Source organism: Watersipora subatra, chromosome 3 (assembly GCF_963576615.1).
Source record: "Watersipora subatra chromosome 3, tzWatSuba1.1, whole genome shotgun sequence".
NCBI lineage: Eukaryota > Metazoa > Bryozoa > Gymnolaemata > Cheilostomatida > Watersiporidae > Watersipora > Watersipora subatra.
This window is the reverse complement of record NC_088710.1, coordinates 70,109,835-70,136,278: the sequence shown is the minus strand read 5'-3', so window position 1 is coordinate 70,136,278 and position 26,444 is coordinate 70,109,835. Positions and strand designations below refer to the sequence as shown.

General features: G+C 36.0%; 3 protein-coding genes across 5 annotated transcripts in view; 1 reads left to right on the top strand and 2 right to left on the bottom strand.

Moving 5' to 3' along the window:
• The window catches only part of LOC137391568 (importin subunit beta-1-like), a 33,056-nt gene extending 22,812 nt beyond the window's left edge, over window positions 1–10,244 (top strand). Inside the window, exons 18-20 of one of the 2 annotated variants that reach the window (XM_068078080.1) lie at window positions 372–486; window positions 648–807; window positions 9,872–10,244. In XM_068078080.1, coding sequence (XP_067934181.1) covers window positions 372–486; window positions 648–807 — 275 coding nt within the window. In that variant the 3' untranslated portion in view covers window positions 9,872–10,244. Of the gene's footprint in view, window positions 1–371; window positions 487–647; window positions 808–1,678; window positions 2,373–9,871 lie in introns of those variants that run through there. The other variant, XM_068078079.1, reaches the window with a different exon arrangement.
• LOC137391571 (tubulin polymerization-promoting protein family member 2-like) lies at window positions 4,906–10,476 on the bottom strand. The gene is made up of 4 exons (XM_068078085.1): window positions 10,348–10,476; window positions 8,674–8,893; window positions 5,898–6,045; window positions 4,906–5,786 (listed from the first exon to the last, which is right to left on the bottom strand). Exons 2-4 carry the CDS (start codon window positions 8,880–8,882, stop codon window positions 5,583–5,585), a joined length of 561 nt encoding a protein of 186 aa, XP_067934186.1. The 5' UTR covers window positions 8,883–8,893; window positions 10,348–10,476; the 3' UTR covers window positions 4,906–5,582.
• LOC137391569 (matrix metalloproteinase-19-like) lies at window positions 9,831–25,798 on the bottom strand. Of its 2 annotated transcripts, none has more exons than XM_068078083.1 (12): window positions 25,636–25,798; window positions 24,551–24,621; window positions 23,724–23,800; window positions 23,440–23,512; window positions 21,248–21,387; window positions 15,115–15,249; window positions 14,863–15,003; window positions 14,355–14,482; window positions 13,970–14,078; window positions 11,724–11,848; window positions 11,128–11,273; window positions 9,831–11,017 (listed from the first exon to the last, which is right to left on the bottom strand). In XM_068078083.1, the coding sequence occupies exons 1-12, from the start codon at window positions 25,717–25,719 to the stop codon at window positions 10,927–10,929; spliced, it is 1,320 nt and encodes a 439-aa protein (XP_067934184.1). In that variant the 5' UTR covers window positions 25,720–25,798; the 3' UTR covers window positions 9,831–10,926. The 2 variants fall into 2 exon arrangements, with proteins under 2 accessions (XP_067934184.1, XP_067934183.1); XM_068078082.1 differs by having other exon boundaries at window positions 14,355–14,503; window positions 14,893–15,003.
• Window positions 25,799–26,444: the final 646 nt, after the last annotated feature.

Below are 26,444 nucleotides of genomic sequence, written 5' to 3'. Positions count from 1 at the left end.
ATTACTTTGCATGTGTTAGTATTAGCGTTCATCAACATGTGTAACTAGCGTGTGGCTTATTGGACGTCTGAAGTGTAATCTCAATGTCATTCTTACCTCTGTGGCTATAAACTAAATATAAGCATCACAATATTGTTATTGTTGACTGAGAGTATGTTTCAAAATTAAATGTACTCTTGATAGTTTAAGCCACAAAAACTATCTGCTCAAACTAGTGTAACCTTTCTCTAGTACAGTTGAATAGCATTTGATTGAGAGTGTGTTACACTTGGCAGCTGGTAATGCCGCACCACTTGCGATACTTGTGGGTCATATCTGAACAAGCATCCTTCTCTCCATTATTACAAGGCTATTTATGTAATTTTTTTTAGCCGATGTGGAGTTACTTCTTCCACACGCGCAGACTGTTGTCGACTTCATAGAACAGGTGGCCATAGACAACGATAGGACAGATGGCGTTACGAGCGCTGCATGTGGCCTCATCGGGTACGGAACTGTTCCATATACCTACATTTTTTCTTGCGATGCTCTTCTCATAGTCCACGTACTCCGTCTCATTCTTGTGTTTTTCTCTCTCTCTCTGTCACAACTCTGGCTCAACATTCAGTCATTCCGGGAAAGATTCATGTCATGTTTAATTTTTATAGTGACCTGGCCATGGCATTCGGTGACAAGGCTTTGCCAATGAGTGAAAAGGAGTCAATAAATGCTCTTCTGACGTCTGGCAGGAAGTCCAAGACATCTAAAACCAAAACACTTGCTGTTTGGGCAACAAAGGAACTACGCAAGCTGAAGCAAGCTAGCTGAGTGAGTTGTAACTAGTCGTACTTGTTTCTTGCATGCTGCAGACTGTGTGTGATATCTTACATTGCTCAATTCATTTTGGTCGATCATCGATCCTAACTTCCAATTCAAATCTTGCAACTGCTCAAAGTCTTTGTATACATTTTAGTTTTAGTTGATGCGTGTTGACAGTCATGTCACTTGACCCTTTGAACCCTAACGGCTGTTATTCCAATAACAGCCGGCATTGCGTAAGGCTGGAATACTGGCATTCACATGGCTCTGTTTACAAAAGCTGTTTTTAAGTAACAGCGTAAACCAATCAAATGAATTCTTGCACAGGATGTTTGACCAGAAATTTCGCTTCCATTTGTAACAGTTTTCAAATATCTTCATCTACTTCCTTCGTTATAATAACAAATTTTATTAGAACGATATCGTGAAAAACCGATACGACTCGTTCTTGGGATGTCATGGATGATTGTGATGCAAATGGAGAATTTTATGATACTAGCTATAATTTTACAGTTTATTTTGAGTCATAAAATGATGATGAACGTTTGCTTGATGAATATGATACTATTGTAAATATTTTTACGAGGTTTTAAAATTGTACGAATTTTTATAATTTTAACCCGAATAATGGTGACATACTGTTTTTTCTGTTTGAAGACATTTCCTGTGGGTTGCCCGGCTTTTTTTTACTAGTGCTTTACCAAATATCATTGTATTATGAGCACATTTAGATATATTTGATAAAAGTTTAACAACTTTGAATCCTTGGACAAATTGCCCAGGGTTACTGACACGCATTGACAACGACAGCCAGGGTTCAAAGGGTTAAGAGTAGCAGATTTTTAGGGTAGCTAATGCTCAATGCACTCATGTTTTGTAGAACTGACTGCCAGAAGAAAGGTTATTGATGCTGCCTGTATGTGAAGTTTCTCCTGTGGGTGAATGAGTGAGAGCCTGACCTGTCTGATTCTTCTCCTTCTCAAGCTCTATGCGTCTCATCTGCTTGCCAGACCCGACTCACCGCTGATCTCTAGTTGTGCGTGGCATATCCCTCTCCCGCCACTCTATCGCCTTACATTTCATGTACTCGATAACTATGGTGCTTCCTGTTCTTTTTTATAACCCGGTCACCTCGGATGGAGGCGTCGTTACATGACTGGCTGTGTAACTTATTGCAATTTCTGTCTCTGGTTTTACACTTCTTAGTACTTATTTAAGGCAAAACAGTGTGGTGCCTAGCGACTTGCATGCCGCGATCAGCTTTCTCCTCTCATCATGTCCGTTTCTTACACTCCTCTACGCACTATGTGAGAATGGTTGTCATGAATGTGCGTGCAGTTCTTGTTTATTTCCCATTATATACATCCTTTCTATTCAAAATACATACTATTTTTATAGAGGTATGATTGTGTAATTTGAATCCATCATCCTCGACCACTTCTTATGACACACTGAATCATTTTAAATTCATTTGATTTGATTTTCTGTGTGAGCTCGTCCTCTCTTGATATTTCGTCCATTTTCTGTAAGAGTGAAGTATGGTTCAGAATAAAGTGCCACAGATGTGCAATGTACATACTCACATGTGATGGTGTGCCGGTTTGAGGCGTCACGTTTTGCTTAATAGAGAGAATTGAACGATTGATTAAACGGATAAATTGCTATTTATTCGTTTGTTGACATTGCAGGGATAAGTCATTGAAACACCACTTCACCAGTGCGTGAAATAACAGTAATATATTTCTAACTGACAAAGTTACGGTAGTATACCAAATGTGAGAATATTATTTGGTTAGTGTTGTACTTATACATCATCTGTTTTTATTAGTGTGATAATATTGCCATAAATATACTTACTAGGAATAAAATAGATTTGTACAGCACCTAAAACTAAATGTTACTAACAAATTTTCTATCATAACCACAATGATACTAATTGAAAGAGCTCAGATTCGGCAGAAAATGATAACTGCACTCACTATCACAGCAAATATAATTTATCGCTGCGAATTTTTGTATTAAATCCGCTGATGCATATACTGTTGCAAACAAGGCATATGCACTATTGGTTTATGGGAGGCGAAATGAAACATAATTGCAGCTTGCTGGGTGCTGTTGTGGAAGCACATGCAATATGGGTATATGCTAAAATTTAGAGGTTTTATCTAATAGAGCATTCATCTTTTGATCGATATGCAGTCAAACTTTTGTGCAATCGCATCCGATGTACAGTCAGACCTCTATGTGCGATTAAGTCGGTATACAAATTTATTACACAATTTAAAATTAGCAAGTATATAATTACACATGAAGTAATTTCTAAAATACAATGTTTGAAGTTTTTTCGCGTTGCTGCTTTGTAAGTGAAAATGGAAATGCTCATAATAATTTGAAATCGCACAAAAACTAGAAATTATTTAACGTGAGGTAGCTTTTTGCGTTTTGTTACGTAGTTTTGCGGAATGCATTTGTTTTGATGGTATGCGTAATTTAGTACCTGCAGTATTTAATCTATTTAGGCTGTGAAACAAGTTGAAAGAATTACATTGCACTCATATAGAACTACTTGCTCCAACATACAACATTTTTATGATGAATTAGACTTCATATGTGGCAATTTGGCTGTATGTGTAGAGGTGCAGGGGTATCTTATATAAATGCTGTAGTTAGTTGATTGGAGTATTGTTTAGGAGTATTGTTTGATTTGCATTCATTCAATGATCTCTCCTACCAACTGTGTTGGACTAAATGTCTGAAATAACCTTTTGTCAATCTAGCATATACCCAGCTGACACTAGGTTTCAAAAACTTTCACATTTGAAGCAATGATTTTCAAATTTTGTGTTTTGCAAGCAGGTCAGCTCATAATCATTACATAAACAGTACAGAAGCATTGTTTGAAATTCAATTATTTAAATATTTGTGATGGCTGGAGAATTCCTTACGGGTTCAACTTACTATTTTTTATACATTGGCCCTCCTTCCAATTTGACATGTTTTGTAAACATCTACAACCTTGTTCCACCAACAAATAGATAGTCATACCTCGACATACGGGCTTAATGCGTTCTGGGACTGAGCTCATGTCAATTTTCTTGTATCCCAAAGCAATATTTTCCTATATAAAATAACTAAATACACATTAATCCGTTCTCATCCTCTGAAAAAAACACATAAGTACAGGATGTTACAATGGAAAAACGTGTTTTGTTTTATTTCACAACCTTGGCTCACAAATTAATAGATGCTTATCTAATGGTTATCATATGCAATAAAATGTAATGTCATTAAGTACAGTACTGTATGGAGTTCTTACCTTGGAGACAGATGGTAGCGGCTAACTTTGGCACTTTTTACCTCGCTTGTTATCACTTTTAGTCGGCCTTTTTAAACATCCGATGAGAAAGATTGAGCGATGCTGTTCTCTAGAGCGGCCTTTCGCATATTTGGCCATCTAACAGCCGCATCGAGAACCATCTCGTATGCTCATATCTCAATTTTGTCTTGTATTCTAAAGCATAATAATCCTCGAAAATCTGCTCATATCGCAAACTTCTTGGATGTTAGGACACTAGTATGTCAAGGTATGACTACCGAGGTACTACAACTACTACTACGAGGTACTACAAATTTTCATCTCGAGAAACTCTAAAAATGAAATTGAAATAAAATGTCTTGTACAAGAATAGTGAAGATTTATTTAATCTGAAAAGAGAAAATTAATATGCACTTATGTAAACAAGGATATATTTTATCACAAACATTTCTCAATCTCTTGTTAGGGGTATTTCGCATTATTTTGCACAACTAAATGAGTGACATTTATTGCTCTATATATGTATGTACATGTATACCTATATACTAGCATGTGCAATGTTTTCTCATCTGTAACAGCTTTCGGGTTCGAGGTTAATAATATAGAAGCTTTAAAGGATGTGTGGTCATCATAACTATTAATTAAAGTGGCGGTTTGCAGTTATGGAATGAATAAATACAAAGATTGTAAAAAGATCACTCCAGTAGTACAGATAACTCCAGTAGTGCAGATAAGCATTAACTCCATCTGGCTTACCTCATCCTTAGAGAAATTTATTTTGTGTATGCAATCATAAATTTAAAGGCCAAAATGTTCTTCAAAAAGTTGATCAGAAACCTGTGAGCAAGCTACAATAGGCTGCAAATTTTATTGTTTTTCTAGGCTGGTTTTAGCACCTGGAAACACTGAAATTTATTGCACTAATTATATGTAATTCAAACATGTTATTTCTAATCTTTTGCAAACCTTTTACCATCATTATATAAAGTAATTTATTTTATACATGGCCGCATTTAATCCTTCACATATTCCTGTAGTTGTGCAATACATGAGCATGCAACTCCTAAAACTTTACTGGACCATTATTTTCAATTTCTAACCTTTGATGATAGATTAATTTGCATGTCAACAGAAGTAAAAAGTTGATCATTTCATTCTTTGCCGTAATGCTATGGTCACCTAAGCTGGAAATGAGCTTGAAGTATTTTAGATGGAAACCTGATTTTATATGGTTTGCCTCAAAATTAGCCTGACTATCATTTTATAGTTTATTTGATTACATATATAACTCTGATAAGTTTGATATAGGTGTTTTCATTGTTTCAGTGGTGTATATAGCTCCTCCTCAAATGTTAGTTGTAGAGGAGCTTGGCGTAGCTCCTACTACCTATAGGTTAATATCTAAACACTGATTTCTATGGATGAAGAGTCAACTAGGGCAGACTTGCGCACCAACATTATTGTACAGCTAGTTTTGCTCTTCAGTTGCTTTCATTTTGTCATCGTACGTCCCTCGTTCTTTGTATCCTTGAACATATCCATCCTTTGCATCCACCTCTTCTCTTCCCGCTATTCCTTTTCCCTTGCCACTCTCATCAAACCGCTCCTTGTGCGTACCTGTGTACTTGCTTGTATCTGTCATCCGGTTGACTACTCCTCCCTTCATCGCATTCTACAAGCATAGTGGTAAGTTATGCGCTCTCATTTCATGAGAAGACGATTCATTTTAATGAGCGCAATTAATATTTTCTGTTGTTGCTTACTGTTTTTGGAGGTCACTCACCGTGGTTCCATGAAGACCTGGTTCATGCTCCGTGATTGTCTTAACCATCAACTCATAGGCAGTTTCCTCAGTTTCCAATAGTTTGTCTTTTTGATATTTGGATGAGACAGCCCGGAGTAAGTCTTTAAACTGTCCTAATGAAATTTCTCTACAAGGAAATAGACGGCATTTTACATTAACTCCCCAAGGTGAAAATACTCTTGCTTCTCCGAGGTACTGCTGGCTAATATCGGTGATCAAAAATAGATTCTGGATGTCGATAAAAAAGTCTTTAGTTCTTGACCTCTAGTTTGTCTACATTTATTAGATTTTTGCTTAACTATCTGCCATTTGCAGATACCTGAGTGTTTTACTACTGCCCAATCCTTGCCCTACCATTCATCAAAACATTCCTCTCGTTAAATAAGAGTTACACTTCAGAATATAAAATATAATAAATATAAAGGCTTGGTATCTCAAGGTTGTGCGTGTAGACCTCGAACAAGTCATAGATTTCCGCAAGTTAAATGATTTTGAGACTGCTAGTCTGAGAATAATGCACTAGCAAAGACCAATGCTAAAGATTGGGAAAAGTGGATAATATAAATACAAATTAACCCGACTATTTTAAATATAAAAATCTACAAACAAATACTCGCAGCCTCAATATATTTGAGTAAGAAATATAACTGCTGTAAATTGTTTAATGCTTTGAACCTAACCTATAAAAAGTTTTACAAATATCTCTGCATTGATATCATGAAAGTTTTTTCATTTATTTGGTTGCTTTTCATATGATGATGCACTAAATGCTGCCAACTGCTTACGTCGACAGTTGCCAGCACCATACTTCACAAGCAAACGTCGTAAAATTTCAAATTTGCAAAGTGGTAGATTTTACAAGTGCAGTTTTTGCATTTATAAAAAAGTTTTGATAACAAAAAAATTATACATCAAGTAACGTAGTGATAAATTTCACTGGCTTTCATAGTATTGCATAATATTGTTTATAATGATAGACATCGGTACATAATATGCACTATTTATATTTTTAGCCTTGTATATCTAACAAATTAGTTTCAATTGCAGTGCTTCCATGACCATATCGGTACTTGAACTTATTCTAAAGGTAAACCTTAGGCTATTTTAAAGGTTGACTTGCAACAAAATTCACATTACAGTTATTTCGTATCAAAAGATTCACCATGTCTTACTCTGTTGTGTTGTAGGTGCAAAATATGTGGAAATGTGATTACAAGCTCTTAAAAGCTCAAATACGAAAAGCCGTCGTAGATTGGAATCCGTTTATTTCTTTGACGTAGCCATGACAGTTTGGTTATTGTCTTGTCACGGGATGTTCCCACGGGAATTGAAAGGCCAATAAAAAGCCCAATATAAACTTATCGTAACACTAGTTTATGACAAACAGTTCAGGTTTTACCGAAGACCCTGTATCAAATATAGATGCTCGCTACTTTACAGTTTTGTTTCGGCTTGAACTGATCGTCAAGTCGTAATCTGATCATGTGACCCAATACTTCGAAAATAATTTTTGCAGCACTTTTCAATTATCACAGGTGACCAACAGGCTCGTCATGATTATCAGACAATGATATGTACTCCTTCAAGGTAAGGTTAAAAAATTAAATGAATTTTTACGGTAAGTTATAAGATATCACTGCTAAAAGTGACAGCATTACAATGACGATAAAACAGATGCGTAAGAACAGTAGACATGGTTTTATTGAATGCGTTAAGTATATTTGTGAAAACATTTCGACGAATAATGTTGCGTGAAAGTGTAAACAGAAACCATCTACCACAGCTACGTCATATTTGAGCCGTTTTGGAAAGAGAATCCAAACTACGGCAGTCTCGTGTGGCTGCGATTAATTGTTCGTTTTTGAGCTTGTAATCACATTCCCACATATTTTGGACCTACAACACAACAGAGTAAGATATGCTGAATCTTTTGATATCAAATAAATGTAATGTGAATTTTGTTGCAAGTCAACCTTTAAACAAGGGTTCTACTACCGCCCAAAGTAAGAACCACTTCAAGTCAAAAAAACCGATGCATTGCAGCATCGCCTATATCACATGAAGTGTTTCGATTAGCTGAGTAAACCATCGGCTTTTTAGCTGACAAGAGTTTGTGCTTGTCAGTATCTTGCACTATCACTAGCGCGCAAGCATTTCAAATTATTATAAACCATTTTATAACTAGATTAGAGTTGTCTGTTCGTAAGCATTTTTACTATTACCACTGTCATACCTCCTTCAAAGCAAGGTCAACACCTAGAAGCTGGAAATTGTCAATTTCAAATTGATATCCTAGCAAAAAAGAGGATGGAAATAATTTAGCAGTAAAGCATTTAGTGTTTCTACAATTGCTAGTAGCTTTAGATAACGAACAAAGCAATGCTTTTTGATATCTCAAATTATGTGCGTCTTTCTATTACCATGACGCTATAAGAATATGGATACTCTGAATCTTGTAGTTGTTGCAATTGACTGTAAATATAATACATACACTGAAGGGTTTGTTAATAGGTTTAAACGAATTATAAAATCGCTTTTTTAAATAAAGCAACTTTTAAAAGCTTTGACTGATCTATTTATCTCTGTAGCTGTCAACAATATTTATCAATTACCGATATCGTCATCAATACTTACAGCCATAATACTTACCATCGTAATAAACTACTTCAAGGTTGCGCATGCAACCAAATTGTTAAAACAGAGATGTGCTGGTCGTCTCTAAAAATAATATTATTAATACATGTAATGGACCTACTTCTTCCCTTTCTCCTTCACCTTGCTGAATGCAATGTCCGTGTCAGCACTTGTCAAAGCCTTTCCATAGAGGTGACAATCCTTAAACAACTTTGTTAGGTTTTTATCCGTCAGCTTCGTCTTTTCAACTTTACTGTGGTTTCCAAAGTTGCAGAACTTGATAAATTGTTTGCTAAGAGTTTTCTTTGGCTCTCCTGGCTTCTCAGCCATTCTGGGCCTTACTGTATAGCAGGTATAACTGGTGTATAGCAGGTATAACTGGTGTATAGCAGGTATAACTGGTGTATAGCAGGTATAACTGGTGTATAGCAGGTATAACTGGTGTATAGCAGGTATAACTGGTGTATAGCAGGTATAACTGGTGTATAGCAGGTATAACTGGTGTATAGCAGGTATAACTGGTGTATAGCAGGTATAACTGGTGTATAGCAGGTATAACTGGTGTATAGCAGGTATAACTGGTGTATAGCAGGTATAACTGGTGTATAGCAGGTATAACTGGTGTATAGCAGGTATAACTGGTGTATAGCAGGTATAACTGGTGTATAGCAGGTATAACTGGTGTATAGCAGGTATAACTGGAAATATGGACGGGTGGTCATTTGTAATTACTAACAATAGCTTCACTCCAGACAAACTCGTGTTCCTGTATCCTTTTACATGCTAAAGTATTGTAACCCGGCATGTTCTTGCTATGGTATAGTAGTACTGTATACAATGTACTAAATTGTCCAACAACATTGGTGTGATTAGGTTCATCCTTGATTATGCTAGGGTTTTAGTAAAACAGCCTTTTACTATGGTGGAGTTGTAAAAGCTTTAGTGCCCCAAACCACATAAAATATTGTGATTAGATGAATCAATGGCTGTGATTAGGTCTTTAAGAAAGATACAAAGATAGCAAAGCAGAAATCAAGGTGTTGCCGAGGTTGTCAGGCCTTTTCAACCAACATAAGTGTGCCAAACGTGTGAATGTAAATTTGCAGGGATGATTGGTAACAACTGCAATTCATGGTGCAGCAGAGAATCTAGGGGTACGTATAAGTTAATAATGGATTTTAGAATGTTAGAACAATGCTGCCTGATATTTTCAGTAGTGTTTTTGTCTTGGTATCATACAAGTAATACTTGCTAAAATAACTGGCTGTGGGAACAATGTATCGATAAACTATTTTATTGTCAAACAACATGCTTTGTAGATTTCCCCCTGTTTCGCTTGACTGCAACAGGAACACATGCCTTATAATAGCAAAGCCTATTGCTCCTAGTTGCATGATGCTACTGCAGAATATTGATTGGCTAATGCAAAACAGCAAAAAGTAGCTTCAGTGGGTCACTATCACTCAACCTCAACGATCAATAAATACTAAGAGATGAACAATATACGCTATATATACATGTAGATATACAATGATCAGTTGTAGGTCTGTCAGCCACTGGTCTTACAATCACATGTCCAAGCTTGTCATTCAGCTTTTATATTGAGCAGCCTCAGAGTTTTCTTACTTGTTAGACATGCTTATTTCTATTTGCTGCATTACATTCATCATCTCCAGTTCATTGTACAATAACTTATCATGATGAAAAGTAACTTTCAATATAAGAGCAAAATATAAATATAAAAGCCCGCATTAAAAGATTCAAGTATTTCAAATGTATAACATTGTTCACTCACCAATCACTTGCGGGGATACTAAAAGAGGAAATATATTGAAACAGGAAGCGTTTTCCAAGCTTGTGTTGTATCAATAGTGATCCTATCCTAGAGACTTGCCTGAGTGTAATGATGTAAGGCAGCAGGCGCTGATGGAGACTTCCGCTGAGTCATCAATTATCTATTTAATATGCCTGACTGGCTCCCACAATGCTCTCATAATAATGTAATAGGGCCTATAGGCAACGCTTATAAGTCTGGCCAAGGCTTACACTGTTTAACGTATACAGCCCATGCTTGTTGCGCAGTGTTGCAGTAAATGTATACGTCTATATGTATACGTTTATATAGATACCTAGAGCATTTTCGATAACAAATGCAGAAAAATAATGCATTGGTTAAAGCGTCAGTGTGTATAATACAAAAAATATCAAAGCAATGCGGTTAGATTGTGGCTGTAAAGGCTCACAGTTATAAATTAACATAAGTTATAAGTAATAAGTGTAGAATATTCATAGGTGTACTGAGTATGTTTACTATATGTGTGTAAGAAAAACAATGTGAAATGACTATCAAGACGGATTCGTCATGGGATGGCATTCATAACTGAGGGCAACCCAGCCACAATGCATGCTTTGACTGAGGATAACCTTTTCTTGTCAGATTTGTGTTGTCATCTACATTATAGAACCTACAATAAACTACATTTTGTCACGTGTCTAGAATGCAATGGTTTATCTAGTTGATAAAGAGCGCACAACTCCAGTATTTAAACTTTCTAGAATGTACTATACAACACACCTAGATCCTTTGAAGAGGTAGAGTGAGTCTTGGTGATTCCATACTGCTGCCTCTGAACCGTATGGTGCATCAGGGAAGAGTTCCCTTAAGCTACTAATCCAAATCCATGAAAACGTATCCTCATCGAATCTATGCACATCCCGCGCCTGCAACACAAGGATGGGTGTTTCATACATTCAACCTGGTATACGAGTTGCCCATTGGCTTCCTACACCTTAGTAAACATAAGATGCCTAAAAATTTGCTAGATGGTTTTGATTTTAACATAGCCAAACTTGCCCAATCTTGATGAACTTAATGAAATTATAAAATTTGCATGCATAATTAAAAGCAAGTGGTAGGCAGTTAATAGGTAGATGGAGTTGTCCTATCTAACTATCTAGACATTCTAACATCTAGACCTCGGTTAACCCGATAATGTATTAATATTTCTATAGAAAGTGTAGAATCTCGTAATTGTTTAAACCTAGCACGTTGTTGGCATATTTTTATAGAAGCTTGTCCATGAGAGCCAGCTGACAATGGTAACTTGGTTTACTGCCTGGGTGCATACCAGGGTCTTGCTAATTACTGTCTAATAAGCAATAATCACTTACACTGAGTCCGTATATTAAACCATCCTTCCATGCAAATGTGCTTAGGATAGATGTACTATTTTTTAAAATTTCTGCAGGAAATCCTTGCTCAAGTTTCTTTTTATAATACCTCCAGACTCTGTTATCTGAAATAAACATTACAGACAAATGCAAAGATATAATAACATGTAGATTGGGCTGATAAATAACACTTGGTGCAAACTATCGATGCATTTTTGCAGCTTAGTAGATGCACGCTCGGCTAGTTTAGAGTGCATCTTTAAATCTATAACAACTTAGAGATATTATTAACATTTGTTATAAAATAGAACTTGTGAAAACGGGCAAACAGGCGATTTTGAGGAGTACTTCATTCAAGAAGGTGCCAACGGCTTTTTATTAGGTGAACTTAGTACTTTTGTTGTTTTCAACATTTACAGAAGATAGCGGTGGCTTGTATTTCGTGCGGTATTTCTGATCCTAGAAATTGAAATCCATGAAAAAGTTAGTATCAGGTTAGCTTCCAAATTTGATTTTATTGAGAAACAAACCAGCATGTGTACTATTATACATACAGTCAAACATGGATAACTCGTCCATGGATAGCTCGAACACATGGTTAATTCGAACGGTTTCTTTGGTCCGTTCCCACGTAATGATAAATTGCTATAGATAACTCGAACTCAACACTGTTAATTCGAACTGTTTTTTTGCCCAACGGCTACCGAAACGGTTGTTATCGCTTTAGAAAATCACTTTATTCAAAGCCATAGAGGTAAACCTCATCTTTTCGTAATTCATAAGCGTTGTTATTTCCACCATCGGCAAAATAATTTTGTCAACGACTTTTCTAAAGGTTTGGTCAAATTTGATTTATACTGCTATACGATTAATAGCACGGGCTTGCCGGGTCACGCGCGCAAGTATTTTCGCCACGCACATACAAAACAAAAACAGCATGTTGTTTTGTATGTGCGTGACGAAAATCCTTGAGTGCATGACCCGGCTAGCCCGTGACGAATAGTTTTCCGACGTTGATTCCGTGTTGAATCAACGTCGGAATGTTGAATGTTTAAAACGTCTTAAAATTTGTTTTTATTAAACGTATACGTTTTCTTAGCTAAAAAAACTATTCATCGTTTGACCTAAACACAGAATACATGTGTACATTCAATAAGTATCTATTCAAAAAGCGTGAGTGATATACAATGTACCGTTAAACCTCGTAAAACTTTTAATTGAACTGCCTCGGAGTGTTGCTCTTAACGAATCCCAGATAAAGTAAGGGATTTTTCTTTGGTAACTTTTTCTTGAAGTTGAATAAACTTCAAGAAAAATTGGCAAAATTGATCGTGGGTAAAACGCTCAAAAGAAAAAGATGTCTTTTCTTTTGAGCATTTCAACAACGATCAAGTTTTGCCAATGTCAATCTAAAAAAACATCCTGGCAATAACATCACCTCAAACAACAAACCAATCTCAAGTGATAGAAAAATCTCTATACTTTTTGATAAAAACGTTTTAAACTTTACATTAGAAGCATTTGAAACAAGCCATTTTTGCTTTTGATTTATATTATAGTTTGCATATGTACATGTATCTACTAATAAATAAGTAAATACATGGACTTGTGACAGTGCTCTGATAAGTTGAACGCTCTGATAATTCGAACACTTTTGCTCGGTCCCGTGAAGTTCGAGTTATCCATGTTTGACTGTATATTATTATATAGACATTATATATACATCATGGTATATTAATTATATATATAATAGTTTATATATAGCTGTACGCACTTTTGAGTAAAACAGCATAACTAGAACTCAGGACCATAGATAGTAACATCTGTTAGTACCTTTGAGTAAGATAGCACAACTACTTCTCAGGACTACGGGTGGTAACAGCTGTTAGTACCTTTGAGTAAGATAGCACAACTACAACTCAGGACTACCGATAGTAACAGCTGTAAGTACCTTTGAGTAAGGTAATACAACTACAACTCGAGACTCCAGGTCGTAACAGCTGTTAGTACCTTTGAGTAAGATAACATAACCACAACTCAGAACCATAGGAAGTAACAGCTGTTAGTACCTTTGAGTAAGATTACATAACTACAACTCATGACCACATGGAGTAACAGCTGTTAGTATCTTTGAGTAAGATAACATAACTACAACTCAGGACTACAGGTAGTAACTGCTGCAAGTACCTTTGAGTAAGATAATTTAACTACAACTCAGGACTGTGGATAGTAACAGCTGTAAGTACCTTTGAATGCATACAAACGGTGACGAAGATGCGAGTATGTAATAGCATCAGCACTGTTCGGGAAATCTTCATAAAGGCTTTTAGAAAGTTTAGGCCAGCCACTTTCCACCTATAACAGGTTAAAAATTAGCTAATATCTTAGTTCTGACTTTTTACTTCTCTGATTATCAATTGTACTCATAACCTAGCGGTTAATGGGAGATCTTGCTGCTAATTTTGCAGAGTACATATATCTAGTCCCTGAATCTGACAATTGTAGGGCTGTCAGTGAGATTATACGTTTAAAAAATGTTTAAACCTCCCAAGCCTCAACGTTGAGGTAATAATAATCGGACAAACTATCAAACCTTAAAATTTTTTTGTGATTTGTTGTGTTTGAACTTACCCCTGCACCTTGTGCGTTGAGTTTATATACCCACTGTCTCCGGAATACATAGTACCTCTGTTCTGGAAGCCTCACAATATCGTCAAACTTCATTTTACAAGTGTTTGGGCTATTCATGTTGTCAACAACTCTAGCGGAAGGCCGTGCCCCTATGAAGAGACACATTAGAAAGAAACCTAAAAATGTTAACCGCTCATATTCCAAAAAATACTGGATTATTGCATGTACTAGTTTGTACAATCAATTGAATTTGGGTGTACTGAAAAGTTGACTGTAGGCCTACATACACCTGTTACAGTAGTCACACGTATATAGCTTATTAGCTCATAATAGCTCAACAAAGGAGTTGTCTGCTCGCAGTAAGCAAGCGAAATTATGAATATTGCTTTACTATTTGCAAAGATGGCAGCAGAGATGCAGTTGCTTACAGGACTAGAAAAATAGGAAGTAAGGAGCAAGCAACGCTGGATATCACAAAAAAGAACAGCAAGCTATACAACGTATTGACTATACAGAAAATCATTAATGAGACTGGTACCATAGAGATATGTTATGGCCTTGACATCATCCTCATGTAGCTCAAAATCCGGAATGTTGCCCTGAAAGTAAGGAGACATCACAGCTCCCCAAACCTCGGAATGTTGTAATCCTACAAGAGCGATAACATTTTCCTAAATTGGAAGTGAATGCCATAACAAATACAAACTTCAGCTTCCAATCATCCGTAAGATTAATATGTATTGTGAATTTAATTTCTCACCGAGTGTGTGACCAAATTCGTGGATTGCTACTAACTCTAGGTTTTTCCCTTTTGGACTATCTACTGTCCAGCTTTCTTCATCATCAAAATGAACCCGTCCATCCTTTGGAAAAAATGCATGTGCTAGGACTCCATCTATAAGTATAGAATACATGTACCAATACTCCGTCTATAAGTGTAGAATACATGTACCAATACTCTATCTATAAGTATAGAATACATGTACCAATACTCCATCTGTAAGTATAGAATACATGTACCAATACTCTATCTATAAGTATAGAATACATGTACCAATACTCTATCTACAAGTATAGAATACATGTATGATGTACCAATACTCCATCTATAAGTATAGAAAACATGTACCAATACTCCATCTATAAGTATAAAATACATGTACCAATACTCCATCTATAAGTATAGAATACATGTACCAATACTCCATATATAAGTATAGAATATACGTACCAATACTCCATCTATAAGTATAGAATACATGTACCAATACTCCATCTATAAGTATAGAATACATGTACCAATACTCTATCTATAAGTATAGAATACATGTACCAATACTCCATATATAAGTATAGAATACATGTACCAATACACCATCTATAAGTATAGAATAGATGTACCAATACTCTATATATAAGTATGGAATACATGTACCAATACTCTATCTATAAGTATAGACTACATGTACGTATCTATACTCCATCTATAAGTATAGAATACACGTGCTAGTACTCTATCTATAAGTATAGAATACATGTGCTAATACTCCTTCTACACACATGTGGAAATATGTGAAGCAAGAGTAGGTTTAGGTTTAGAAGCTGTGGTCAGATGCAGTACCTGTCAAACTACCTTAATTAGTTTTACAGAAACTTTTCACTTCTATTTCAACAACCGCGTGACTGCAAATACAAATTCATCAGGTAGAGTGTGGGCAATATGGACTCACTAGAGTTGTAAGGTGGTTATAATTTTCAATTCATCACCTTTACAAGCATGACTTCAAGGTTGACTTGCAACAAATTTCACATTACAGTTATTAGGTATCAAAAGGTTCACCATGTCTTACTCTGTTGTGTTGTAGGTTCAAAATATGTGGAAATGTGATTACAAGCTCTTAAAACCTCAAAAATGAACAGTTAAAAAAATGACTGTAGGTTGGAATCCCTCTCAAAACGGCTCAAATGGGACGTAGTTGAACACGACGTGCTTCTGTTTACACTTTCATGCAACCTCATTCGTCGAAATATTTTCACAAATATACTTCATGCATTTAATAAAACCATACTATGTCTATTGTACTTATGCGTCTATTTCATTATCATTTTAATGCTGTCACCTTGAGCACTGATATCTCAAAATCTATCCTAAAAATTAGTTTAATTGTTTATTTTTAACCTTAGCTTGACGGGATGCATATCATCCTGTGATAAACATGAGGAGCCTGTTAGTCACCTGTGATGGTCGAAAACTGCTGCAGAAATGGTTCACGCCATTTGGCAGGGAATATGGGCCACATGATCAGATTATGACTAAATTATTAGTCCAAGCTGAAATGAAACTGTAAAGTAGCAAGCATCTATATTTGTTAAGGATTTTCCGGTAGAACTTGAAGTGTTCATCATAAAACTAGTGCTACGAAAAGTGTTATATTGAGCCTTTTATTGGCCTTTCATTTTATGTGATAACATCACGTGTCAAAACAATGACCACCCTAAGTTGATACGCCATCAAAATTAAGGGATTTCAACCTATGGCCGTTTTTTCTACCTGTTCGTTTTTGAGCTTTTAAGAGCTTGTAATCACATTCCCACATATTTGGAACCTACACACAGCAGACTAAGGCATGGTGAACTTCTTGATACCAAATAACTGTAATGTAAATTTTGTTGCAAGTCAACCTTTAATGTAAATTTGATTGAAGTAATAACTCACCAAGTTAACTTTTAAACAATCTGAAGACACCAGAAACTTACGAGAAAAATATTACAAGATGAGAACGCACAGACATTAACTATACTAATACTATATTGTCAAATCTTATGTAATCTTTCTTGTTGTTTATCCTAAAATGTTTCTGACAGATTAGTAGGTTTCACATTTTTTTGAAAAACAAGAATTTTATAGCTTTTCTGACCACAGCTATATCAGTATTCATTGTCTCATTATAAACATAAGAAAATTGAGCTGGCCACAACCTCAATCAATTTCACTGAGAAGAATAGAACGGTTGCTTTAAAAGGGCGGTATGCAAGACTAATGATGTCTGTGTAGTACCTGCTTACCCTTGTCACAAGGGAGCAGTAACATATCTTAAAAATACATTTTAGAACAAAAATCAAAGCTTGATTTAAATAACACATCCTATATCTTGGTCCAGTTCTCCGGATCGTACTAAAATTATTCATAAATTTCAATGCTTGAAGAATTTTACATGAAAATTTGCTTTTCCACCTGTTTGTTTCTCCCTTATTGACCTTTCAGATGGTTAACACTCTGCATGACGAGACATAATATCAGCTTTGACCTTCAGATTATCAAAAAGAGCTGATTCTTAAACAGAAATGAGAAGATATGTTTAATGGCTAATTACGACTGATGAATTGTTTAATTAGCTGAACTAAGCACCAGTTGTACCACGAGCAGATAACTTCTAGTATAGGCAAGGTCTTGCCTTTGTATATGCATCTGCCAGCATTAACTGGCAAGTGAACCCAAATTAAAATGCACAGAAATCTTCCAAATGTTCAGCTGAATTTGACAAAGTTGTAAACTGATTTTGACTTTTACCCAAGGGTTAATATTTTGATGGATATTTGGTCGGTATCAGATAAACAGACAGACTAACAACTAACAATAGACATCTACAATAATGCAACTGTGATTGTTCTAACTAACAATAGACATCTATGCAACTGTGATTGTTCTAACTAACAACTAACAATAGACATCTATGCAACTGTGATTGTTCTAACTAACAACTAACAATAGACATCTATGCAACTGTGATTGTTCTAACTAACAACTAACAATAGACATCTATGCAACTGTGATTGTTCTAACTAACAACTAACAATAGACATCTATGCAACTGTGATTGTTCTAACTAACAACTAACAATAGACATCTATGCAACTGTGATTGTTCTAACTAACAACTAACAATAGACATCTATGCAACTGTGATTGTTCTAACTAACAATTAACAATAGACATCTATGCAACTGTGATTGTTCTAACTAACAACTAACAATAGACATCTATGCAACTGTGATTGTTCTAACTAACAACTAACAATAGACATCTATGCAACTGTGATTGTTCTAACTAACAACTAACAATAGACATCTATGCAACTGTGATTGTTCTACTTATTAATAACTTAATGTTTCTTTTGTTTCGCAAGTAACTTTTTTTCAAACTGAATTGAAACAGAAGGTGAAGTAAGCTGAGTAAAAATTGCAGATTATTTCTGTATCCATTGTAAGATAATTGACTGTAAATGAGAATTTGTATTTAAGATGTATTGAAATTATACAATTTATGCCTTCTTATACTCTTCAAGAGCTCGCTTTGCAATAATTGGTCCAGCAGTTGTTGGAATGTAAGGGTTGATCGCTTCTTGCAAAGTGAACTGAAGATCTTTTCCGAAAATATTAACAGAGACAACCACGTTGTTGAAGCCCCCAGTGGCAGACATCGCGGCAGGGTTAAATGACATCTTTACGATATCATAGTTCTGTTGGACAATGGTGGTCATCCACTTCCTTTGAGCATTGGCAGCGGCAATCTCATCAGTGGCTGCCTTGTACCCAGGACACACTGTAAGCATAAATATGTGATATGGTAAAAAGCCTGCAATGGACACTTCTATATTCGGCTTCAGTAAGTGAGAGGCAACTCAAGTACATGTAGTTTTACTGACTTTTCTCAGCACTGAATCCACAGTCGCTGCAGTAGGACGGCTGCAGATAGAACTTGCAGGCTTGCTCTGCATCGCTCTCAAATTCGCCACATCCAGGCTCTCCTGCTCGCCTTGTAATAACATATTCCTCATGACTCATCAACTCTCGCTCTGAAATTAGGAAGATAGATTCATCGCAAGCCAGAGTTGCAAATGATTCTCCGCTTAAAATGATGCAAATGTCGCAAGAAAGATATACATATAAAAGGAGACCTACTGCCAAAAAGACTTCCAAATGCTTTTCCAATGCCATGCCCAAAGTCCTTTAGCTTGTTACCAACGTCCTTGATTCCGTCTATGGCCTTGCCTATGCCATCACCAATCGTCTTTCCAACATCAACTACACCGTTGCCGATCTTTTTACCAAAGTCGACAACCCCTTCACCGATTCCTTTGCCGATGTCAACAACTCCATTCACTGCATCTTTACCAATTCCAGCGAGGCCTACATTAATACAAATATAAACCTACTAAATGACAACTATTTGTCAGCCTGTCTTGCATGGTTCATGGTTCAATGTCGTAATGCAGAAATACTATCTGTTCAGAGGAAGCACAGATAGTACTTCTGTATTACCGACATTTAATAGTTCAACTCAATTTGTGAGTGATCATTTGGATGAGGTCAAACTGTAGCAAAGAAACCTATATGCTATTCACAAAGACTTTAAAAGATTTTTTCTTTTTAATAATACTTGTAAGTTGTTATGTTGAATCACATAATGCATACAAATTATAGGTGAAACCTGTCTTTCAGTACAGTGAGTAAACTAAACTAGAAAACTAAGTAACTTACCTATTATAGTGATGGGCCATGCTAGGTAATACAGAATGATAATCTACGTAAACAGTTTGTAGAGTCTCCTAAACTGGCATGAGTCTAATATAGTGTTATTACCTTTTCCAATTGTGTCCTTGAAGAAATCTCCAACGTCCTTGCTCACATCGATAATGCCTCCTCCGATTTTATCAACGACCACATCAGGAATGGTGTCCGTAAAAAAATTGGGAATTCCATTTGAAAAGAATCCGACAGTTTTTCCAAGAATGACCTGCCACTCCTCTGGCCGACATACTGATTCAGCTCTACACAAAAACGCAACCAGTTTCTGCTAAGAACCAAATCACATGATCAAATTCAATGAGTGACGGAAAAAGACAAGACGTTTACAGACAATTACTTAATATCTTAATAACATGCAGACTGATAACATAATAACATAATAAGATACAACTGATCACATGACCCACCAATTAGACAGATTGCAAATCTATTATTGGCATGACTGATCAAATAGCGACACTGCATGTCGATTTCTTTGGCTTACCTTGCTTTACATTTAGACTCTACGCATGTTCTGCATCTAGGAATTGCTGAGTTGAGTTTCGCATTGCAACTGGCGTTGATTGGTTTAAAGGCCTCGACAGCGTTCACTAAACGCTGATTTTCAGCTGTTATGAGATCATTTATCGTCTGCATACCACCATTTCTTACAGCTAAAAGTTAATCATATTAGTTACTATAGTTTATATATTACTTAATTTATAGTTTATATTATTACGCAAACATATTTGTAATTATATCAGGTACAAAAACAATGGCTATCACATGATTTGGCAACAACTCAAAATGATTTCTGAATGTATTAAAATCTTGTACACACGAGGCTATATAGAATTACTAACCTGTCAGGGCGCCAAGCGGTACTTCTACCTGAGAGTAGACAACTCCAACTAGAGCCACGGCTAGCAACACCAGAAGCTTCATAATGGTCAGTCTAGCGTCACACAATAAAATGAAAAAACCGAGAGCCGACACACATTTTTAATGATAGCGAGGAACGTAATCCGGATGCTATAGAGGTCAGCAGGGTGGGAACGAACAGCCGAGGGTCAACTAACCACTAAGTTACCGACATACATTTTCGTTCTGACGTTAATAAAAAGCATGCGAAGTTACAGCTGGAAGCAGATATACCAGATGGTAAAGTATGGTTGGCATTACAAATATCAGTATACAAAGTCTCTTCTAAAACGCCGATGACCAGTCAGCAAAATTTCCAGCTCTTCAACAGTGTCACTAAATGTGATATCATTATATTAGTGAAATTATATTAGTGAAACAAGTTCGAGGGACTGGGTGACTGACCTCTTCCATCAAATGCATAGCCATCACCATGATCTCTTGTCTCAAAGGAAATGTGAATATCCGCTAGGTTGGTATCAGATTCAGTGATGTCTATGTCAGCCACATCACTCCAGTACTTGAAAGCATTGTTGAAAGCTTTCCTAAAGCGGTATGTTACACTGTGAACATTGCTCCACAGAACTTATATGTGCATTCAAATATGGCTGACAAGTTTATACTGAATTCAAACAGCAAAACATCGCATATTTTTAATGAAGGTAAAGGAACAATCATATAATTTATTCATTTGATTGAGTACAGCACCCTAAGTTAACACACATGTCAACACTATTATATAAAACCATGTCAAGTATGGCCTACTTCAACAGATGGTTCACTTTGATTTAGTTTAAACTTGTCTAAAACAACATCAAGAGTTTCCATAAATTAGCCGACTATATCCTACAAATTGAAGAGGACAAAAGCACACTTTTGTTCGATACAAAATATCTGTAGAACTGGTATAGAACTGAGCAGGGGACAATTGTGCTTGTTGTCAGCATCTGGTTCATATTGGTCAGCATTCATGAGGAGAAGACATGGTACATATGTTAATGTTTGCTTAATTAAACACAACTGTTTATATCATAAATCTTTGTGCATCAACAGTGACTAATATCAACCATACTTGAGGCTATGGCATGAGATATGTTTCCACTTTCTGTCTGTATGAACATTCATCTCATATGCTTATCACATATTGTAAGTGTCATGCCTATTATTGTTGTTATCATAAACAAACATGCAGCTTGAACCAATAATAGACACTGTTTACTTTCTATTGATCTCATAAAATTATCTCTATGTATTTTTAATGCTTTCTAGTTCACTGTTTCTAAAGAGTGAACACCATAGGAAGGATACAGTTAGAAAAAGAGGTATTAGAATTTCTCAATCGCCTACTACAATACATGAGACAAGTCTATTATTAAATAACAGATGATAAAACTTTACTGCTATGCAAGTGTTCCTACAAGGGATTGTGTCCTCATGACTACATTATGCTATAAATGAACCAGCACCAAGTCTTCCAATAATAATAAAACTATAATATAGCACTTGGGCCTGTTTCAAGGTTTGATCAGCTGTGATTGTCTTGCCTCTAATGTGTATTTTGTTCAACTAAATCAAGTATATTTATAAAAGTAGCAAGTCTGCTTCGATTTTGTAACGAAGACGAGTTTCCATTTCAAACATTTTGATATTTGTTGAGCGGTTAGCGGTGTTTGTACTGCTGAAACTTATCTCTACTTTAGCCCCCTGCTAACCATGCGATAGATTAGCGGCAAGTGTAATCCTTCAAACATTCACCAGCATACATTGACATTTTTATTAAATACACATTCTGGTGATCAGAGATGCTGTCTTTCTAAAAGGGCTTCATCTTGTCATCTCCAAACTTTTAAGATTACTGAAGGTCTGCATAAAAACCATATGTTTATGTTTTGTACTATTTCAAAATTTTTAGAAAAAAATGTACAACTTTGAGCGGTAGACCTTTTACAACGGTGAGCTACCTAAATAAGTAGTGCTGTTGACCTATTTAATAAAGTTAGCTGAATAGTGTAGTGATGTTGACCTATTTAATAAAGTTAGCTGAATGTCAAGGATAAATATTAGCACCGGTTTACAGATTGTTACTATGACAGGTTGTTTTGATCCATCAATCCATTGACACATCTGCATGGTGTAAATTACACTGTGCTGGTAGGAAAATTAATTTGGAAATACGCATGGAGGAATTCATAAGAGAAAATTACAGGCAGCCACAACTTCTCACCATTAGACAAGCTCTAAAGGCCTAGACACAAATGAATACGCCAAGCAATTTATTAACACCACTGTGGATTTGAATGGTGTGAGGTAAAAGACAATATAAGCCCTTGTGTGTGATACGTGGTGATTAGTGCATGCCAGCTCTTCTAGATATACTAGGTATATTGACGTTGCGCCTTAACAGGAAACAAACTTGCTCGATCAATGAAGAACTTGTAAGCGGAATAACCGAAAGCTTTTGAACTAGTCTTTTTAAAAGGAAGTACAAATGACAATCTATAATCGTTCTCTTACTCTGATAAAAAACATGTTAGAAACTGCTACAGCATCTTTTAAACAAGAGCTGTAAAGCACTAGCATCAGTGGGTCAGCATTACCTTTGAGCATCGACAGGAAGTCCTTTAGCAGGCTTATCAAGGGTCCACGTGACTGTCTTCCCATACTGACCTCCTGATACAGAGTAATAGCGGTCAACCATCAGATTTAATCAGCGAGAGGTAACATATTTAATAGGTAATAAAATATGCAGAAAAATAATATTAATAATAATAACATAACTCCACTAAAACCTTTACTATAGGTATGTGAAACTTGGACTACAAATACATGGAACACAGGCTATAAGCATACAGAACTCTGGCTATACGCGATTAAAACCTACCACTTAGTCTGAAATTAGCAGGGACAGAAGAACTTGGTATCGATGGGTGAATCTGTTGAGTGAACTGATCAGGCTTCCTTATGTCATGCAACAGAATATCAATAAGTCGTAATACCATCAGGACTGACATATCACTGCCGGTGACAGAACTAGCAGACATTACAGCCACTACATTAACTACTTGAACACTACTGAAACACAAGGAAGGAATAGAAGAAGGGATTGCAAACACGCATAACCGTATTTTTTATTGGAATTAGAAGAGGACGAACATGTTTGTCATGCATGTTACTTGATACTCCTCACCTCCTTAAAAAGTGTTACAACACTCGCTGATATAAAGGGCGTGAACTCTAGAGTACTTATGCAACTGTATATGAAACAGGACGACACTAACCATGAACTATTGACACAATAGCATAAACAACTCGACCCATAGATATAGTAAACCCATAGATACAGGGTTTACTATATCTATGACTCGACCTCTAAAAGTGGACTATAACCACACAGATGCTTACAAATAAGGTTTTCAATGACATCAGCTTCTCTGTTTACATTGCAGAAGCCTATTTACACTAGCTGATTGGTATGATGATCTTTAAACTGTTTTTACAAAATAAGCAATAAATATTCGGGTCAGAAAACATGCCGACATCAAAAAATTGTGCCAATCTGCCTCCAATGTGTAATAACATAGCTCCATGGAACTTGAATGAAAAGTTACTAAGATTTCAGACAATGCTGTATAACTGGAAATATATTTTGCAAAACACGAATAACTTTAACAAAAACATGTGGCTGTAAAAGCAAAGGGAAGTACTTACGAATTGCAGGTTGCTGCCCTGAAGCCAGGGCTGCGTGTCTCGTGAACCTCTCTCTGGCTATTGACTTCTAGCTATAGATAAATACGGCCTCATGAGTTATGGATACTCAAGTACATCATTTATATATTGACTAGCTATATTGCTGTAGTGTTGCAGCACTGTTGAACGGTAAAAAAAGGTTCATACGAACATATTAGTGAGAAAAAATATTTATTTTATTAACACTCTACAAACATTTTTTACATCAACAACAAATAAAAATTTATTCATCGTTTTTATTACCAAAATAATAATTTACAATAATAATTATAAGTATGTGACGTACACTTATTAAAGAAGTTAACCTCAAGGTGTCTGAGAATATATATAGTTATAAAGTCTATTTGTAGAGCCCAGAGAAGTGTTTGCAATTGAGTAGGCATAATAACGTTATTATATTAAACGCAAGAAACAGAAAGGTTAGCCTCACCAATTGAACAGAAGTTCAATGAAGGTGGTGGTTGCAGATAATAGCTTTCCGTTGTTAATGTCAAGATCTGGGCTAACACTAAACAAGCTTTCTTAGACAAGTGTTAACAGGCTTTAACAAGTTATCAATAACCACTGCCATCTGACACCAACAAAGCAGCTTTTTGTAGAAAAGAATTAATAGTAGGGTTGAGTTCTGACGTAAGCTCAGACCTTTCAAGATTAGAGTGAGATTCATTGGTGTTAGCTGTATCAAATTTAATGAATAACCAGTAACAAATGTTTCGCTCATCAAGGACACCTGCGTGTCATGGTAAAAATATACAGTACACATAAAATGGCTGTTCATATGCATTGCTTCAATTTTGCTGTAAAGATGAGCGACCTTTGAACCTTATTTCTCATTTAGTCACTTGTGTAGTACGATTCTTGCTGCGAGTTAGTCTAGCCAAGTACGAGTCTTTAAGTCTCATCAGTAAGTTAATCCGTAACTAAGGCTACGATAAATATTTACAATATTACTAAGCTAGTCATAAAGGAGAAAGATGTCCGATATTTTTGCTGTGCCTAAACAGTTCCAAGCAATCATTTACAAAAAAGACATCAAGCAGACCTACCCGTGGTGCTGCCAGAAGTTGTGATCCTGAAAAACTCAGCGTGGTCAACCAGACAGCCAACTGTCTAACCACTAAACTGTACATGGATACCTTGAGTATGTTCCTCGATGCCAATAACTGAGAGAGCAACTAAACTGTCAATAGCCAGCTGCCTTTGACTTGGATGAAAGTGAACTGAGAAGGCAGGTTATAGGCCGCAAAATAAAAGGAGTCTATAACCTCGTACTTGAAGACTATCTATTGCTTAAGTGCCTAACTATGAGCCAGTTGGATTACCTCCAACAGACGTGATGATATCAGGCTAACTTGTGTTTGACATACAGTAACCTTGTTGTTGATCTAGTTCATGTTGGGAGTACATCTACGGATAGATGACCAGCATCCTATAAACAATTTTGGCATCATGTCAATTGGAAATGAAAACAAAATGTTTGTTATCATGATCAGCCCAACGTGGCTCCAGTGAAAATGATTTTCATTGTATAATACTATAAACAGAAAAGTGAAATTGTTTTGCAAGAAAAACAAGAACTGTAAACTTTTAGATCTTACATGCCAGACGAGTCAAGCTGATAGCATGGATTAAAAAATTGAATCCATACTGAGAAGTCAATTGAGTTGTCTCCCTTGGTAGAGTGATCATAGAAGCAGAGTAAGAGAGATGCAACATACCTACACTGTATGTATTCTTGTATGACTGTTATTTCTAATACAGAATGTTGATTCGAGCATTAGTAATAATATAGTAACTCACACAAAAATTGGCAGCTCCACAAAGAATATAAGTTATTATGAACATAATTCAAGTG

Coding starts and splice junctions, on each gene's coding strand:
- LOC137391571 (XM_068078085.1), bottom strand. CDS start 8,882: ATGGCTGAGAAGCCAGGAGAGCCAAAGAAAACTCTTAGCAAACAATTT. Junction 6,046..8,673: donor GTGAAGGAGAAAGGGAAGAA/GTAGGTCCATTA, acceptor ATTTCCTTGTAG/AGAAATTTCATTAGGACAGT. Junction 5,787..5,897: donor CAGGTCTTCATGGAACCACG/GTGAGTGACCTC, acceptor CTATGCTTGTAG/AATGCGATGAAGGGAGGAGT.
- LOC137391569 (XM_068078083.1), bottom strand. CDS start 25,719: ATGTACAGTTTAGTGGTTAGACAGTTGGCTGTCTGGTTGACCACGCTG. Junction 15,250..21,247: donor CTATGCATTTGATGGAAGAG/GTCAGTCACCCA, acceptor CTATACTTATAG/ATGGAGTCCTAGCACATGCA. Junction 14,079..14,354: donor TCAACGCACAAGGTGCAGGG/GTAAGTTCAAAC, acceptor AACCTGTTATAG/GTGGAAAGTGGCTGGCCTAA.